This window comes from Macaca thibetana, chromosome 3, assembly GCF_024542745.1.
Source record: "Macaca thibetana thibetana isolate TM-01 chromosome 3, ASM2454274v1, whole genome shotgun sequence".
Classification (NCBI taxonomy): domain Eukaryota; kingdom Metazoa; phylum Chordata; class Mammalia; order Primates; family Cercopithecidae; genus Macaca; species Macaca thibetana.
In genome coordinates this window covers 28,694,899-28,715,062 of record NC_065580.1, presented here as the reverse complement: position 1 = coordinate 28,715,062, position 20,164 = coordinate 28,694,899, and the positions used below count along the sequence as shown (strand labels likewise).

At 42.1% G+C, this 20,164-nt stretch overlaps 1 protein-coding gene across 5 annotated transcripts in view; it reads right to left on the bottom strand.

Moving 5' to 3' along the window:
• Positions 1–19,657, bottom strand: part of CEP41 (centrosomal protein 41) — a 50,310-nt gene extending 30,653 nt beyond the window's left edge. Inside the window, exons 1-3 of one of the 5 annotated variants that reach the window (XM_050785021.1) lie at positions 18,445–18,462; positions 1,395–1,458; positions 835–921 (exon numbers count right to left, since the gene is read on the bottom strand). Coding sequence is in view for 4 of the 5 variants with exons in the window: in XM_050785016.1 (XP_050640973.1) it covers positions 1,395–1,458; positions 18,445–18,477 (97 nt within the window). In the remaining variant the exon portion in view is untranslated. Of the gene's footprint in view, positions 1–834; positions 922–1,394; positions 1,459–18,044; positions 18,308–18,444; positions 18,749–19,482 lie in introns of those variants that run through there. The other 4 variants (XM_050785020.1, XM_050785016.1, XM_050785017.1 and 1 more) reach the window with 4 other exon arrangements.
• Positions 19,658–20,164: the final 507 nt, after the last annotated feature.

Sequence of the window (20,164 nt, the reverse complement as noted above, 5' to 3'; positions counted from 1 at the left end):
AAATTCCTTCCTTTATAGTAGTCTGTAAAATAATATTTAGACTCCTCAGAAAAAATACAGCATTTTAAATCTAGGTGCTTACCTCACAGAATCACTTACTTCAGAAGGATGGATCACAGTTGCAATTAGGGGTTAGATGGGTAGAGATGAAAGAGTTGAGGGTTTTTGTGGCAGAAGAAACAAGGCTTGGGGGAAATACAGGAACAGTACGGCCTAAGAAACAGTACACCAGACTTGGCACCAGATCTCCAATATTGACTTCCTCATCCTGTATATAATCCTAGTTCTATCTCCTTTATTGAACTCCGAATAAATCACAAAATCCCTGTGCCACAATTTCCTCCTCTTCTAAGACAGAGATAATATTTTCACCTGCCCATCAAACAGGATATTTGCAAGGATAAATATCTGTACGGCATGGAAATGTCTGAATGAAGGGTACCAAGAAATAGCATCTGCAAATGAGGTGAATTTAAAACACTGAATTTAAGTCTATTTTATATGAAGAAACCAATGATTTTTTGAAGGAGACTGGAGAAAGAGAAACAAAATAAACAAAATGATTTAAACCAAGTCAGCATCGTCATTTACTTTTCTCAATTATCTTGAGGTTGCTGGTGGAAAATTCGGTATTGCTAAAGGCATACAGTACCCCAATCCACTAGTGAAACCATTTTAATCATGTGAATTTTCCACAGCAGGCTTTAAAAGGTTGAAAAAAACAAAAACAAACAACCAAAACCCCACAAGACAGAAAATCCATTAGGGTCTGTGCAGCAGTCTATCACAACACTGAAAAATGGGAACAGCGTGGAAATAAGCAGTTCATTTTACCTTCACTGCAGCATTAATTAAATTCTGACTGGTATTTCAGTTACTCATTCAAGTCTGTCTGCCTCCACTTGGATCTAAACTCTTTAACTAAAAAAAAAAACACAATTCATACTCATCTTTACATCTCTCATGGTCCATAACTTGGCATATGGTCAGCACTTTGCAAACACTGCATTGAACAAATATGCATGTGTCTAATCTATTACTGCCAGTTTAAAGGAATATACTTAAGGTATTCCAAAATAGAGGCTGACCTCCTGATATTTATTTAGCTAAAGCCCTGAAACTTATTGAACAATGGTTTTGATTTCTAGAATTTCATTTTCTCAGTTTACAGTATTTCTTATGTGGTAAGGAATAATAAGCTAAATTATGTAAATATAAATTTTTACTGATACTCTGAAAAACACCTTTCAAGGATAAATCCTGAGCCCAGAAAGACATCAGGCAAAATAGTTAGAAACTTTTAGCTGTGATTTATACCAGATATGTAGGGTTGCTTTCTGTCAATAATTAGCTATTGGATTTTTTTAAATTCTAATTTTCTAATCTTTACTCACCAGTGTCCAGTCTTGATTTGACATGCTGGTATCTTGGGTTCTGTGGTATCCTTTTCATCAGATACTAAAAAACAAGGAAATTCACAATTAATTGGGTTAATGTAAGGATAAGGGTGGTAAAGTCAGAGTCAGATACTCAAAAAATGGAAAAAAAAAAAAAGGTAAAATTTCTTAGAAATTAAAGATGGGGCCAGGCATGGTGGCTCACACCTGTAATCCTAGGACTTTGGGAGGCCAAGGTCGGCGGGTCACCTAAGGTCAGGAGTTTGAGGTCAGCCTGGCCAACACGGTGAAACCCCATCTCTACTAAAAACACAAAAATTAGCCAGGCATGGTGACGGGCGCCTGTAGTTCCAGCTACTCTGGAGGCTGAGGCAGGAGAATCACTTGAACCCGGAAGGCAGAGGCTCCAGTGAGGTAAGATTATGCTGCTGCACTCCAGCCTGGGTGACAGAGCCAGACTCCAACTCAAAAAAAAAAAAAAAAAAAAAAGATGGAATGAGCTCCAGAGGTCCAATTGTCTTTTCAACATAGGATTTTTTTCGACAGCATTTCCATAGCTGAATATATTTATCTTGTTTCTGTCAGAAAACTTCCGTATTTCGTCAAACTCATCTCAGAGCACTACATGATAAAAAAAAAAAAAAAGCTCCTAAAAAATTATTTCTTGGCCGGGCGCCGTGGCTCACGCGTGTAATCCCAACACTTTGGGAGGCTGAGGCGGGTGGATCACGAGGTCAGGAGATCGAGACCATTCTGGCCAACATGGTGAAACCCTATCTTTACTAAAAATACAAAAATTAGCCGGGTGTGGTGATGCGCACCTATAGTCTCAGCTACTTGGGAGGCTGAGGCAGAAGAATCACTTGAACCCGGGAGGCAGAGGTTGCGGTGAGGTGAGGTCGCGCCACTGCACTCCAGCCTCAGTGACAGAGTGAGGCTCTGTCTCAAAAAAATAAAAAAACATATTTCTTACATTGAGCCCAAATCAGTCTTTCTAATTTTCGTTCAGTCCACTGCTGCAACCCACTGTAAGTCATCTGCCTCTGTCTCAAGAAATCTGTTAAGATGACCAAAGGCAGTCGTCCTGACCCTGTTTCATTTCACGTTCTTTATGATGGTTTCTAGGCCATTTCCTCTGGACACCCCTGAGATTTTTCCATCTCTCCCCTGCAGGGATCCAGCCCTAAGCACAGTGCTCCAGATGTGGGCAGGCCAGGCCCCAGGTGGGCAGGCTCCCGCTGCTCCCAAGTCTGTAGCTCCAGGGATGTCGACCATGGCATCTGCTCTCATGGCAGCTGAGGCTCACCTGGGGCTCAGTGCAAGTGTAGGTTCAGCAAAAATGCATATGTCATGTCAGGTCTCCTTTGTGCTGCTCTCTGGTAGTTAACTCTTTGAATCCAAGCATAAGACATTAACCCACATTAAATTACAGTGGCGACTGTGAAAGCCATTAAGTGAGGAAAAGCTAATGAATAAAGGTATCATGAAATAGCGCTTTCTTGCTCAGGCCTTTTTCTGGCCTGCAGGTATAAAGTCCTTTCCTCAATAACAGGTAGCTGTGGAATATGAAATTACCGCAGTGCCTTTTCGGCTTTATCTTCTGCCACCCTTCCTCATGTTCCCATGTCGAAGTTGCTGGGAATGTCTCCTTAATGCAGCACACTCATTCAGGTTGCCAGTCTCTGCAGATGTCTGCCTAGAATGCCTTTCCTTCACTACTCCTTGGGCAAAATGTATTTCCTCTGTAAAGCTATCCAGTACAGAACTAGGCACTTTCTTCTCCCTGGCTCCCAGAATACTCACAGCCCGCTCCATTGCTTAAACCTCAATCTTCTTCCCTAGTCTAGGATTTCCCTGAAGGCAGGGGCAATGACTTACTCATATTTGCATTTGCTTAGGACCTAGTGCATGGTAAGTACATTTATTGATATTCAGTGAATAAGTGAATACCGAAAATGAAGATTGTCCTACAGCAACTATCTGGTTCCTTAGATGAGAAAATCGGACTTACAAAAACTGCATCCTTTGCCTTTGAAAACAGTTAACCACGGCATACTCTGTCAGGAGGATTGCAAAATAAACATTTACCTATAAAATAATGGTTCAAATGACCCACAAAGCATACAAACAATATGGGATACTTTAGTATCTTACAAAATATCTGTTGGCCAGAGTTTTAGATTTCAGGACCAGGGGGAATTTTTTAAAACTAAGGCACCTACAGTTATCACCTTTTAATATTGCCAAGGACATAAAAAAACAAAACCAAAGCAAAAGCCTCACAACATCTGCTATTTTAACATCTAAAAGGTAAGGGGGAAAAAAAAAAAGCCCAGCGTGAAAGGGTCAGTCCTTCAGTGTCATTAAAAACCATTCATGACATTGTGATTTTCACTTCGCCCCAGGCAAGTCACAGCTTTATCATCAACTCTTAGCGTCTGTCCTCAGATTGTGTTTGGAACCATTGAGCTATTTTATCCTTAGAAAAAGGTTGGAAAGCTTGTTTCTCCACATGATCAGTAACTTGTCTATATGAGAAAGTAATTTGTCTATATGAGAAAATCACTAACTTGTCTATATGAGAAAATAACACCAATTTCAATTTCTTCCCTAGAGGAAGACAGAGCAGATTCTTGAGCAAAAGATGGAAAACATCCAAAGACTGAAAAGTGGGACTTCAGTACAAATTCCCCAGAGACAGACAATATCATGGCAAAATGAAACAAACAAAGAAAAAAAAACAGGGAAAGTATGTGTCTGGTAAATTGAGTCAAGTAATGCTAATACTAGATTGCAGTTATCTTAGGCTAAGGGATTTTTTTCTGCACTCTGTACTTTTTTTTAAATCATTTCTATACTCTATTTCCTGTTTTTACTTTTGTTTTGTTTTTCCCATTAGTTTCCTAGCAAAGCTTCTTTTAAAAATTCCAGGCTAGTCTCTGCTGAACCAAGGGGATTTGTCCATACCTAAGCCAAAATAGCTAAGAAGTGAGGGTGTCTCTGGGGACCAGGTGTGGTGGCAGCAGAATGATGAGGGGAGAGAGTGTGGACAGCTGCAGTGGCTGAGCCCTTCCCGCCCCCGGTTTTCCCTTACATAGACTAATGAGAAATCCATATGCTGCAGGAGAAAAAATGTAGTTCCTTTTCTGTGTTCCCACTGCAGTCCAATTTCTTGTTCCTGTCTTTCTAGTACCAACCGCAATGTGAAACTATTTGTGCTCCACTGCAAGCCGAGCACCATAGATTTTTATGGGATGGACATACTTTTTTTTATTTAAAATTCTTGCTTTGTGGGGTGACTGCTTCTTGACCTACTGACCAACTGGCTTTCTTTCAATTACATAAACAGGATGGAATGGTGGAAAGTGAAGAAGCTGAAAAAAGAAGCTGTTTTCAAGGAAGACTGTTCATTGAACAAAGACTTATTGAGCCCAACCATTCATTCAGTGGACATTTACTGAGTGCCTACTAGGGGCAAGCTTCTGTGCTGAGGACAGAGAGGTGAAAAACAGTCTTTGCCATCCAGCTTTCACTGACTGCTGGGAAGACAGATAAGGGGATAAACAGACGTGAGGCTGCATGAGGAACAAGGAAAGGGAAGGAGGGGGTGTGACAAAAGCACATCAGATTGGCATCTGATCCAGGTTAAAAGAGTCAAGAACTGTTTCTTGAAGGGTCACTTCTGAGCTGAATTCTGAGGGTTAAGGAGGTTAGTCAAGCTAAAGGAGTAGTGGATGGGAGCTACGGGGTTTCTGGCGAGGGAAAAGCATGGCGAAGGAGTGGAGTCTCAGGGGAGTACCAACAGTTTTCAGCAATCTAACAGTAACTGGCCTGCCTGGAGCATAGCGGGAAAAATGGGGACAAAGGACGCTGGAAAGGCAGCAGGGGCAGATCACAAAAAGCCTCGCATACATGTTTAAAAAAGCTTGGGTTTCATCCTATAGATCAGTGGATCTCGAACAGGTACCATTTTGCTCCTTGTACCCCCAGAAACATCTGTCAATGTCTACAGGCATTTTTGGTTGTCCCAACTGGGTGGTAGGAGGTGTTACTGGCATCTTAGTGGGTAGAGGCCAGGGGTGCTGCTAAATACCCTACAATTACAGACAGCCCCACCACAAAGAATGAGCCCAAACGCCAATAGTGCCCAGGGTGGTGAAGATGATGAGGGGGTCACTGGAGAAGTTTGAAGGAGGAGTGACAAGATTATATTTCTGTTTTAGAAAGGTGACCCTGGGAGCAATATGGAGAATATGAGTCAAGAAAGGAGGCATGAAAATCAGTTGAAAGGCTGTTGTGCTAACAGGATCTGTAGTCCTAAGGAAGTGGCAATAAAGATGAAGAGGAAGAGACCATTTCGAGAAATCTTTAAAATGTTAAATCAATATAATTTAAAATTGACTCATGTAGTAACAGGACAGTGATACCATTCTCCAAAAAAGGGAGTTAAGGAGGAAGCACATATTAAAAACATAATATGGTCAGTTGGAGCATGCTGAGTATGAGATATCTGTGGCTTGTCCAAAATGGAACTATTGGCCGGGCACAGTGGCTCACACCTGTAACCCCATTAATTTGGGAGGCCGAGGTGGGAGGATCACTTGAGCCCAGGAGTTCAAGACCAGCCTGGGCAACACAGGAAGACTTTGCTTCCACAAAAAAATAAAAATAAAAAAAAATAATTAGCTGGGCATGGTGGCATGTGACTGTGGTCCCAGCTGCTCGGCAGGCTGGGGTAGTAAGATCCCTTGAGCCCAGGTCAAGGCTGCAGTGAGCTATGTTCCTGCCACTGCAATCCAGCCTGTGTGACAGAGCGACATTCTCACTAAAAAAACCCCAAAAAAACAAAATGGAAGTATCTAGTTGTCTATTTGGGTCTAGAAATCAGGAGAGATACCTGGGCTAGAAAAAAACAAGATTTGGTAGTTGTCAGCATACAGGCAGCAGAGGAAGCCGTGGAAATGGACAAAATCATCCTGGGGAGAGGGCAGACTGAAAAACCCCAACATTTAAGGTCAGGTGGAGGAAAGGCACCTTGGATGAAACTCAGAAGAGGCCATACAAAAATGGGTCATGAAAATTAAATCAGGAAGAAGGGAGTGGCCAACAGTGAACAATGCTGTCAAGTCAGAGAACAAGAGGTCAAGTATGAACAAGTGAACAAGAATGCTGTTCAGGTAAGAGACCAAGAGAAAAGTGAATATGAATGTAGCACACCAGGACACTGTTGACGGCCCTGGTGGAAGCAGCTATGGGAAACTGATGGGGCAGATGCAAAAAACAGCAGGTCAAGCATATGAGAGGCGAAGGAGGAAAGAGGACAGTAGCTGGATGATCTTTTCTTTTTCCCTTAAGATTTTCCCTTAAGAGAGTTGCTAAGGAATAATCTCTGTTGTTGTTATTTTGTTTTGGAAAAAAAAAAAAAAAGGAGAGATTTGAGGATGTATACAGGCTAATGGGCAAGATAACAGAGTTTGAAAATAGTATGGAGAGAGTGAGAGAGGATGAGGTCCAAAGCCCAGACAGCAGGGTCAACTTTGGATCTATTTAAGATAAAGATATAAGATAGGTAGGTGGTCAGAATGAAGTTCATCTGGAAGAGGCAGGAAGCTGAGAAAGTTCATGTTTGTGGTATCATTACAGGGCTCTTTGAAAACAACCAAAAATGTCAAAGACTGTTTCAGGGTTTACATAAAAGAAAATGTCCTTCCTGTCTAACCACCAGACCCCAGCTATTTCACTTCTATGTGACTTTCAAGACCCAGGGCAAACTTATCTTCTGGGAAGATTCCTCTGAAGGCCTCAGTGAAATGGAAATCTCTTCCTTGACTGAATATTCCCAGTTCTTTGTACCATTCACACTTCTTACTTCCTGCACTTGGGACAGGGGCTCTATCTTGTAGAACTCTGTACCTACTACAAGACCCTCTGCTAATGAAACAGCAGTAAGTACCTGCCAAATGAGGACCTGAGCAACATATGTAGTGTGCATGCTGGTGCCACGTGGGCAGCACGGACATCAAGGGCTCTAGGGAGGAATGTCAAAGGAGATTGCTCATCCACTGGGGGTGATAAGAAAGACTTCATGGAAGAATGGACACTGGAGCTATGTTTTAAGGGTTGACCTTCTGTGAATAAAAAAGATGGGAAGGAGGAATGGCAAAAGTATTCCAAGTGGAGCAATTTTTAATAGCAAAGCCACTTTAAAAACAAGTTTAAAGAACAACAAATTGTTCTATTTGCTGGAGATGATTTAACAACAACAAGAAACATGGTAATGCTGCTAACATTTATTGAGCACTCACTACGTCATCAGGCACTAAGCATTTTACCTACATTATCTCATTCCCCACAACCACTGTACATCTTCACTCCAGCAAGCGTTCTTAATATGGGGTCCACTGATGGGATTTAGGAAGTCCATGAGTCTCATGATACTATGCAAACTATTGTGTATGTGCATTTTTCTGGGGAAAGGGTCTTTGGTTTCAACCAAATTTTCAGAGGGATATGTAGCCCCAACAGAGTTAAGAATAATTGGTATATGGAACCCTGTGATATAAGACTGGACAGGGACAGGTAGGCTGCACGTGGAGAAGCCTGAATGTAGGCTGAGTGGTCTGGACTAGGTCCTGAAGGCAATGGAAAGTGCCAAAAATACCGAGCTGTGAGCTACACAATCTCATCAGTATTTTGGAAGATTATTAACATATGCAAAGACTGGGCTTTGCGAATACATGGATGTTGGAGAAGCGGCGGTAAGAATGAGAAGTCAAAGACAGGATTTTTCTGAAGGAAAATATCAAAAAATGAATGAGCTTTTCAAGACTTCCCATCTCTCTCAAATGGGACTCACAAAGTTGTTTGTATTTCAACTGCAACATATGTAATAATATTTACACTTAAAAGATTTTTAAAAATACCATTATACATTTTGTTCAGACTGTCTACTTATTTTCTATGGAGAGAAAGTCCATAAAATGAAGAGAGTGGGTACCAGTTTTACTACAGCCACATGGAAGGAAATCTCACATTTAAAATAGGCCTTTTAGAGAACTTTTTTAAATGGGATGTTTAACCTGGTCTAATTACCCTGATCTCAAACACCAACCTTGACCCATGTCTCCATGTGCAGCAGCCCCTACTTTCTCAGCAGCTACCACCTGTAGCAGATTGTATTTTTCAAGATAGCCACAAAAAAATGTCCCATCCCACTTACACTGTGACGTTACACCCCTCCCACTGAGGGAAGGGCTTCTGCTTCCTCTCCTGAATCTGGAGGGGCCTGTGACTATGAAGGAAGCAGTGTCAGATGACTTTTGAGGCTACATCATAAAAGGCAGTACAGCTTCCATCCACCTGGTTCTCTTGGGACACGTGGGGCCACACAGTCTGTGGTATTTTGTTATGGCAGCCCATAGAACTCAGCAGCTATGCTGTGAGGAAGGCCAAGCCACATAAAAAAGGCTATTCGTAGGTGATATGGCCAACAGCCCCAGCTCAGGTCACAGAAAACAGATAGCATCAGTGGCCTAATATGTAAATGAAGCCTTCAAGATAACGCTAGCCCTAGCTCCTGTCTGTCTGCAAAGCCACATGAGAAATCCCAGTCTAGCAGAGCCAAGTCAACTTTCAGAATCACAAAAGCTAATAATAAATGACTATTATTGTTTTAAGCCACTAAACATGGGGTGATTCATTATAAACCAATATGTAATTGGAACATGACCCACCCTTATTCCCTTCTAGCCAAGCTCCTTGAAAGAAAGAAATCTACACTGGGTATTTTGTACCTTACTCTTCCATCCATTGCAACATGGCTGCTGTGCCCACATTCTACTGAGGTTCCTATGGCACTAACCAACATCAGCGATCCCCTAGCTGCTGAATATAATGGACATTTAACAGTCCTTAACTTACTTTACCTTTCTATGCCATATAACACTGTTATAGATCCTCATCTCCTTCAGTTTCCATTCCCTTGGTTTCAGTGACATCTTTCTCCCCTGATTCTCCATTAACAAATGGATCATTCCTCTGTCAGCCATTTAATAATTGTGTTCTCAGGATTCCAACTTCTCAATCTGTAAGTTCCCTGTGGACTAACACTTAGGCTTAATTCCATGTATATGTTTCTGATTTCCAAATACTGAACCTTAGCCTTGACTTCTCTTCTGCAGTTCAGACGTGTATTCATTTACTCGTTCAATAAGTATTTAGGAAGCAACTATTGTATGCCAGCCAATGGAACAATGCAGACAAGGTCTCTATTTTATGGTCTTGTAAGTATGCCCAAAAAAGTAAATAAAATACAGATTATGATCTATGGGGTGGAGGCAGCCGAATGAATGAATGCATCTAATGTCACTCCTTGAAGCTTCAATAAAACCTCATTAAAAAGATATTATTTTGAGGACATAAAGCCCCAAAAATAGAGTGGGAGAAGTGACAGCGATAGAGCACTAGAATTCTGAAATCTACAAAGTCAATCAACAAGTGAAAATGCCTTGATGGACTCAAGGTAGCTGAAGGCTATGTATGGGGCAACAGGGAAGGCAAAGAACAAATTCTTAAAAGGCTGAGGAATTGACAGCCTCAGGCAGCTCCAGAAGTGGGGAGTAGGAGGAGTGGCTGAAACAAACGCTGGTTAAAGGCCTAAGAGTCTTTGAGAAGCAGCTGGATCTCCAAATCCCTCTCCTCTCTGTGCCACTCACTGGATGATTGCCTCTGCCCAGTCCTGGCAGATATCTATAGATTTATTCCCTGGAAAAGGTTTCTTGAGGGGGAGGTCTGCACACAGGGAAAGCCAGAGATATCATTACTGAAAATAGGGTTAATAGGTGAATAACGAATACCAATGTGGACACTTAGTCTCCAGCTCTAATGCCTCCAGGAATTCAACTAGGCTTTTATCCTCAGGAGACTGGAGAGGTTCTCTGGGGAAAATGGCCAGCCTGAGAGGAAGGTACAGATTTGGGAGGAGGGTACCCCCAAATCATGGCCTAGCAAGATCATTCAATAATAAATCTTACCATCAGCAAGTGTCTCTCAAATATACAGGGATCTCAATCTTCTTTTAAAATCTCCTACTTGATTGAAGCTTGTAATGTGGTCTTTGTAATAAATAAATAATAAAGTCTCCTACTCGAAAACATAAATTTACAACTGAGGAATAAAATAAGTCTGAGAACACTGCTATATTCTGAATTGTGTCCCTTCAAAATTTGTATGTTGAAGCCCAATGTGACTATTTGGAGATAGGGCCTTTGGAAGGCAACTAAAACAAAGTGAGCTCACACCCTTATCCAATAGGATTAACGTCCTTATAAAAGGAGACTCTAGAGGACTCCTTCTCTCCTCCTGCCACTGTGAAGACACAGTAAGAAGGTAGCCATCTGGGCATGAACTCGGGAGGCGGAGCTCGCAGTGAGCCGAGATCGCGCCACTGCACTCCAGCCTGGGCGACAGAGCGAGACTTCGTCTCAAAAAAAAAAAGAAGGTAGCCATCTGCAAGCCAGGAAGAGTCCTCACCAGAAACTAAATCAGCTGGCACCCTGATCTTGGACTTCCAGCCTCCAGAACCATGAGAAATAAATTTCTGTTGTTGAAGCCGCCCAGTCTGCGGTATTTTGTTATGGCAGCCTAAGTTGAGTAATACAACATCTCCAACAAAACAAAAATAGCAAGTTGGAAGAAACAGACCATGTAGGGGAAAAGAACATTTAAGAAAACTATCATTAAAGAAATGAAAATACATGTCCATACTGCTCTAAAATTGATTGCAGTGGCCTCACGCGGTGGCTCACATCTGTAATCCCAGCACTTTGGGAGGCTGAGACAGGTGGAACACTTGCGGCCAGGATTTCAAGACCAGCCTGGCGAACATAGCAAAACCCCGTTTCTACTAAAAATACAAAAAAATTAGCCAGGCGTGGTGGTGTGCACCTGTGATTCCAGCTACTCTAGAGGGTAAGGTACGAGAATCATTTGAACCTGGGAGGCAAAGGTTGCAGTGAGCCAAGATTGCACTACTGCACTCCAGCCTGGGCAACAGAGCAAGACTCTGTCTCAAAAAAAAAAAAAAAAATTGATTGCAGTGATGATTGCACAACTCTGTGAATACAGTAAAGCCACTGAACTACACCCTTGAAATGGGTGAGTTTATGCTATGTGAATTATATCTCAAAAAAGCTGTTACAGAAAAAAATGTAAAAAGTAAATACATTTTTAAAAAATTGTTTTTTGCTCTACAAAAGACCCTGTTACGAACATGAAAAAATAAGCTACAGACTGGGAGGAAATATTTGCAAAGCACATATCCAATAAAGGACTACTATCTCAAATATATAAACAGCTTTCAAAACTCAACAGTAAAACTATTCACTGTAACAGTGTTCGTAACTGCAAATAGTCAAAAACAACTTAAATGACCACCATGGGGAAACTGATAGATAAAATGTGGTCTAGTCACATGCTAGATTACTATACAATAGTTAAAGTAATAAACTGGACATATTTATCAACATAGATGGATCTGAAGCATAATTTGCATGATAAAAGCAAACTGTATACAAATAGCATAACACTATTTTTGTAAAATTTTTAAGCTCACAAAATAATGTCTGTTTTATAAGAAAAATATGGCTGCTGAATTAGAAAGCTATACATTAAATATATGGGAGCAGATGTCTATAGTCCAAGGAGAAGAGTGGGAATAAAAGCAGTAAGAACCAAAATTGGCTATAACTGAAGTATACAGATAATCAAATCATATCAGTCCATTTGTACAACTGAGGTCTTACAGAACTAGCAAAACAAAAACACAAATAAACAAACAAAACTGTGATACAATCACACCAAATACTTAGGTTAAGAGTTAAAAGGAAATCATTACATTGAGGTATATTTTTCTGACATGGAAAGATCTCCAGGATATATTGTTAAGTGAAAAAAAATCAAGTCAAAGAACTATATATAAAAATGTTATAACATTTATGTAAAACAAAACTACAAAATAAAACTCTTATATTTCTCTTCTTCCCCCAATCACCCACACGTTCAAATGTATAGAGACGGTTTTGGAAAAGATGACTATGAAAACATAATAAGTAGTGATATTAAGAAAATGCCCTGAATTATTCATTAAAAGTATAGAATTAAAAATAAAGGCAAACAGAAACTCCAGGAAAAAACAAAAAGCAGTAAGAAAGGAAATATAATCCTACATTTCCTTGTTTTGCAATAATATTTACAGTCATCACCAACACAAAAGGAAACAAAAACTCAACAGTTAAGAAACATAGAAAATAGGCAAACGATACAAAGAGATATTTTACTGAAGAGGATATATGGATGACAGATAAGCACATGAAAATATGTGCTTCGTATCCATTAGGGAAATGCAACTTAAAACCACAATCGGATGGCACTACACATCTATTATAACCATTAAAATAAAAAATATTGACAGTATTGAATGTTGCCCAGAGTATACAAAAACTGAATCTCTCATACACCGTTGGCAGGAATGTAAAATGGTACAGCCTCTCTAGAAAAGTCTGGCAGTATCTAAACTAAGTATATGTTTACCATACAACCCAGCAATTGTACTCCTGGGCATTTATCCCAGATAAATGAAAATTAACATCCACACAAAGAGTTATACCCAAATGTTATCTTTATTTGTAACAGCCCAAAACTGATAACAACCAAAATGTCCTATACTAGTTGAATGGTTAAAAAAACTGCTGTACAGGCCAGGCATGGTAGCTCACGCCTGTACTCCCAGTACTTTGGGAGGCCAAGGCTGGTGGATCATGAGGTCAGGAGTTCAAGACTATCCTGGCCAAGATGGTGAAATGCTACCTTTACTAAAAATACAAAAAATTGGCCAGGCGCAGTGGCAGGCACCTGTAATCCCAGCTACTTGGGAGGCTGAGTCAGGAGAACTGCTTGAACCCAGGCGGCAGAGGTTGCAGTGAGCCAAGATGGCACCACTGCACTCCAGCCTAGGTGATAGAGTGAGACTCCTTCTCAAAAAACAAAACAAAACAAAAAAACTGCTGTACGTTCATACCACAGAATACCGATCAGGAATCAGAAAGAATGAACTACTGCTACATGCAACAACTTGTATGCGACTCAAGGACATTATCTTGAGTGAAAAAAAAAAAAAAAAAAAGCCAATCTCAAAAGGTCACATTCCATTATGTATGATTCCATTTATGAAACATTGTCAAAATGATAAAATTATGGAGATGGTTACCCAGGGTTAGGATGATGACAGGGAAGAAAGTAGGTGTGACTAGAATAGCTTGGAGATTATTTCTAGTAATACAATAGTCCTTTATCTTGATTGCAAATCTACATATGTGCAAATCTTGATTAAATCTACACAAGTGATAAAATGGCCTAGAACTATACATACATTGTACAAATTTCAATTTTCTAGTTTGATATTGTACTGTACTCAAGTAAAATATAATCATCAGGGAAAAACGAGTGGAGGATACATAGGACCTCTTTGTACTATTTTTTTTTTTTTGCAACTTTCTGTGAATCTATATTTGTTTAGAAATAAAATGTGTTTTAAACGTACAACAGAGCAAAAAACAGAGCTCTTAAAAATTAGTAACATGGGCCGGGCATGATGGCTCACACCTGTAATCCCATCGCTTTGGAAGGCCGAGGCAGGTGGATGGCTTGAGGTCAGGAGTTCAAGACCAGCCTGACCAACGTGGTAAAACCCCATCTCTACTAAAAATACAAAAAAAAATTAGCTGGGCATGGTGGCGGGTGCCTGTGATCCCAGCTACTTGGGAAGCTGAGGCAGGAGAATCGCTTGAACCTGGGAGGCGGAGGTTGTAGTAAGCCGAAATTGTGCCACTGCACTCCAGCCTGAACAACAGAGTGAGACTTTGTCTCAAAAAAAAAAAAAAAAAAAAAAAAAAAATTAAAAACATGACAGCAGAAATTAAAAACTAAAAAGGATTGGAAGATAAGAGTTAAATCTCCCAAAGGGAGCAGAAAGACAAAGATGAGGGAAACAGGAGATGAAAGTTAGGAAAATCAGAGAACCAGTCATATAGGTTATCTATATGAATAGAGAACATCAGAATAATGAATTCAATAAAAAGAGGATGGAGAAAATAGGAGAAAGTTAAGAAAATTTTACAGACTAAAAAGACATAAATTTCTGGTGCCTATCAGAAAAATAGAAATATCTTTGTAAAGTCACACTGGGGACAAAAAAAAAGGTTCCACAAGCTTCCTGAGAGGAATTAAGTCATGAAGCAACAGAAAGGCTTTGGACTTCACAACAACACAAGGCACTAGACCACTAAGCAATGTTTCCAAGATGCTGATGGCGGCCAGTTGTGGTGGCTCACACCTGTAATCCTAGCACTTTGGGAGCCCAAGGCAGGACTGCTTGAGCCCAGGAGTTCAAGACCCTCTTGGGCAACACAGGGAGACCCCATCTCTACAAAAAATATAAAAAAATTAGCTGGGCACGATGACGCACACCTGTGGTCCCAGCTACTCAGGAAGTGGGAGGATTATTTGAGATTTGAGCCCAGGAGGTCAAGGATATAGTGAGCCATGTTTGCACCACTGTACTCCAGCCTGGGTGACAGAGCAAGACTCTGTCTCAAAAAAAAAAAAAAAAAGTTGATTTTCAACCAATAATTCTATACTCAGCCAAACTCACTGGCAAATAAATGTTAAGGTAGAATGAGAACATTTTTAGACATGCCTAACATTTTAGACATAAATTTTAAAAACTATTTCTTGCGAATTCTTTCTTAAGAAACTACTGGAAGTTGTGCTCTATTCAAACAAGAGAGGTAGCTGGGCATCTTTGTCTTGGACACAAACAGAACCACACACAACATCTCTGCTCCTCTTTCCCCACACTCCTAAAACTATTCCTCCTTTTCTTCCTCCCATATTGTTGCTCTCATTCATGGTGCCAGCACCAATGAGTAGTCTAAGCTGAGACTTAAGTCACCCATCACACATCTCTCAAAGCTAATCAGGAAGTATTGATGATTTTGCCCCCTAAATATTTATCCTCGATTCCATCCCTAGTTCAATGGCCTTAGTTTAGATCTCTATCAAAATAGTAGCGGTGGCTCATGCCTGTAATCCCAGCACTTTGGGAGGCCAAGGCAGGTGGGTGGCTTTGAGCTCAAAAGTTCAAGACCAGCCTGGGCAACATGGTAAAACCCTGTCTTTACAAAATACACAAAAATAAGCCGGGCTTTGGTGGTGTGTGCCACAGTCTCAGCTACTCGGGAAGCTGAGGCTGGATAATTGCTTGAGCCCGGGAGGTGGAGGTTGCAGTGAGCTGAGATCTCGCCACTGCACTCCAGCCTGGGTGACAGAGTGAGACTCTGTCTCAAAAAGAAAAAAAAGTAACCACTTAACCAGTCTCATTTCCAGTCCTGGAGCTTCCTCAAACCCATCTTCCACAATGTAGCTACAGCCATCTGCCTAAAACGCAAATCTGACCATGTCACTCCCTTAATAACTCAAAAAACTTCTCAAATTCTGACCAGCAAACAAGATAAACATGTGGCAAACTGGCATTCTCCTCACCTATCTCTCCTACCCCCATGAAAGACAATATTAACATTTTTTATTAATATTTTGATGGACAAATCATAACTATATACATTTATGGGGTACAATTTGACGTTTTGGTATACACACACACGATGTGGAATGATTAAATCAGACTAATTAACATATCCATCAACCCACTTATCATTTTTTTGTGGTGAGATATTTGAAATTTACTCTCAATAAAATACACAATTTACTCTATTTTGAAATCTACAATATAGCTGAACTTTGGACAACATGGGCTTGAACTGTGCAGGTCTACTGATACCCAGATTTTCTTCTGCCTCTGTCACCCCTAAGGCAGCAAGACCAACCCCTCCTTTTCCTTGCTCCTTAGCATGAAGACAATTAGGATGAAGATGTTTATGATGATACACTGCCACTTGATGAATAGTAAATATATTTTCTCTTCCTTATGATTTTCTTAATAATAATCTTTCCTCTACCTTAAGAATTCAGTATATAATACATACAACATACAAACTATGTCAATCAACTGTTTCTGTTATCAGTAAGCCTTCCAGTCAACAGTAGGCTCTCAGTAGTTAAGTTTTTTTTGCAGTGGGGAGGGGAGTAAAAAGTTATACATGGATTTTCTACTGGGAGTGTTGAGTCTGCTGTTACTATTATTAACTATAGTCACCATGCTGTGCCAGAGATCTCAAAAACTATTCCTCCTATTTAACTGTAACTTTATGCCCTTGGATCAACATCTTCCCATTTCTGCCTCCTTCCCCCAACCCTCCAGGCTCTGGTAACCACCATTCTACTCTCTAATTCTATGAGCTGGACTTTTGAAGATGCCACATATAAGCGAGATCATGCAGCATTCAGACATTACTAATTGACCATGGCTCTCTTGCAGAGCTTAGACTCAGCCTTACAACTTTCTCAACATAGTACCAGGCAGTCACCAAGAGATGAAACAGTTACAACTCCTATTTGAGATAAAGGTTAAGAACCTCAGCAAGACAGAGAAAGCTACAGGGGCCTGTTAGGAGTTCACACTCCTTACCTTCACTTGCGCTGTTCTACCTGGGATGCTGCTTCACCTGGCTAATGAAGGCCTTGCCACCCCTTTCATCTCCACAACCCTTCTCTCACTCTCTCAGTTGAGTCTACCTATTTTCTTGTAACATCTTGCTCCTCGACCACACTGTACTCAAATTCTGTTCATAGTCTCCTTCACTAGATGCAATTTATTTATTGTTTATTTTTTTGAGACAGAGTCTTGCTCTTATCGCCCAGACTGGAGTGCAATGGCACGATCTCGGCTCACTGGAACCTCCACTTCCTGGGTTCAAGCGATTCTCCTGCCTCAGCCCCCCGAGTAGCTGGGATTACAGGCGCCCCACCACCAAGCCTGGCTAATTTTTGTATTTTTAGTAGAGACAGGGTTTCGCGATGTTGGCCAGGCTGGTCTCGAACTTCTTTGTTTTTTTGTTTTTTTTCTTTTGAGACGGAGTCTCGCTCTGTCGCCCAGGCTGGAGTGCAGTGGCCGCATCTCAGCTCACTGCAAGCTCCGCCTCCCGGGTCTACGCCATTCTCCTGCCTCAGCCTCCCGAGTAGCTGGGACTACAGGCGCCCGCCACCTCACCCGGCTAGTTTTTTGTATTTTTTAGTAGAGACGGGGTTTCACCGTATTAGCCAGGCTGGTCTCGATCTCCTGACTTTGTGATCCGCCCGTCTCGGCCTCCCAAAGTGCTGGGATTACAGGCTTGAGCCACCGCGCCCGGCTGGTCTCGAACTTCTGACTTCGTGATCCGCCCACCTCGGCCTCCCAAAGTGCTGTGATCCCAAAGGCTGAGCTACCGCGCCCGGCCCATTAAAAGGCAGAGGCCTTGTCTTCTTTGTACATCTAGCACCTACTGCACGGTAGAAGTCCAATAACGTTTGTTCGAACTGCCACAATGCAGCAGGGGACTAGGGGTGAAACTGACGAAGAAACTGAAGGGTCCTATGGAGAGACGGGTAAGCCTAATGTCCTATTTTGCCCGTTTTCCAAATGTTTGGTCAGCTTACTCCTGCTCTTCCTGTATCCCCACAATCAGAGATGCTGGCTGGCTTTCATCACGTGCCATTAGTGTGCAGAGGTTCCTTTTTCTTTTCTGTTTGTAACTGTCACTCCGAGACTGTAAGCCATTTGAGGGCAAGGGCCGTGTCTTTGTGTACTTCGCTCCTCGCAGCCACAAACACTGGCGTGCGTTCGCGGGGAGAGATCGCTCCTCACCACGGGGTCCTGAACACGGCCCCGCGGCCCCCAGTCCCTCCCCGTTCCGCCCCTGCACCCCGACCCCTCCTCACGCCGGCCCCTTCCCGCCTTCCGGGCGGCGGAAGTCGCTGGCTGCTCTTCCCTGCCCACATGGAGTCTTTTCCGGTGTGCCCGCCCCCTCCGGCTCTCCGGCCGGGACCTGGCCCTCACCTCAGGGTTCCCAATGTGCCTCCGGAGGGACATATTTGCTCCAACCGACCACGTTCGGGGTTCTAGCCTCACGGGCTGCCTCTAACCCTAGCTTCCTACCCCCACAACCTCGTTCAGCCGCCTCCCTATACCCCCTTCTCCGATTGGCCCGTCTTCCCCGGCCAGCCAATGGGAGCCCCGTTTACTCTCTCATCTTAGGGTCGCAGGAGGGCAAGACTCCGCTCAGTGGTTGCCAAGGGCAACGCGGGACGCCGGCTAGTGAGGCCTTTTGTGCTCTGGGCCCGGGCTCGCCGGCTCCAGCCTTAGGGCGGGAAGAGGGACGTGGGGAGAGGGGAAGGCTGGCGCCTGCGCAAAGCCGGGGGCGGGGACAGGGGCTCGAGAAAGGGGACAAAATGCGAGTTTTAGCTGATGTGGAACCATAAATACGACACAAGACTCCCCATCCCCCACCTCCGTTTTATGGCCTTTTCAACCAAACATCTGGGCTACTGATTCCACAATAGGGAATATGATATGGGCCAGGGTTGTTCAGCAGAAATGGGAGAGTATGGTTTATTATTTTCTGGTTAGGTTAATATGCAAATTATGCAAAATACGCGTGTAAATACAATAATTATCGGTGCTTTAAAAGCTTTTAGGCTAGCTAAAGAGTGACATCCTTAATTGCAAAGCACACGCGCCATTCTGTGGTTCATCGTTCATTTAACAAATACTTAATAAGCACCTTATGAGAAAAGCTGCAGTAGGTTTTGTGGAGGATGGGAGGATGACTAGGACCCAATCCCGTCGTCATGGAAACCATTGTGACTCCTGCCACCAGCCACCACCTGTTCCCATTCCGGATCTGAAAATGAAGTCCTAGCACCTTTACAAAACAATTACACACACAGTTTGACTTGGCTTCTAAATGTCCCACCAAATCCATTAAAATTATTATTTCCTTTTACATGGAAGGAACAACACAGTAACCCTTTGTCCTTTGCTCTAACTTGTTTTTCCAGGAATGGAGAAAGGTTACTCTGAGCAGTTCATACTCACCAGTTCTCTGTTAGTGAATAATAGCACACTTCTGAGCTACTTCAGGGTCTGTGAGATGTCCCATTCAGCAGCATGGCCTCGCATGCCCTTGTCCTCTTAGGCACTTCAGCAACCCAACCTTAGGGCTACACCTTGGATCATGTTGCCACTCAGTGTTGCTTGACCAGAATCTTGAATTCTGGCCACAGCTGCTTCTTGTACTTGAGTCACTCTTTCATGTTTACTAAGTTTTGTCTTAATTTCCATAGTGTTTGCCAGTTCTTTAACCCCTCTAAAATTCTCAGTCTCACTCCTCTACTAAGGAAGGGTTTGAAGGCTGCAAAAAACTTGGAAGGAGGCAGAGGGAAGTATGTTAATCTAGAAGCTTTTGCATAGCAAGCAGAAACTTCTAGATTCATTACTATTTAGAATGTATGCTTACCTGGTGCACCTTGTGGGTAACCATGGAGATTATGGGTAGAATAACAGGGGAAAGGAGAGAGGGAGATGATGAGGGACTACACTCAGAGGTGGTGAGAAAGAGAGAAAAGGAGAGATTTAAAGACATTTGTAGGTAAAATCAATAGCATACACGAGAAGAGATAAGGGGTATGAGAAATAGAAATTCATCAAAGATGGCTATAGTTTCTCTAACTTGAGGAACTGAGTAGATAGGCGATAATGCATTAATCAAGTTAAAGAA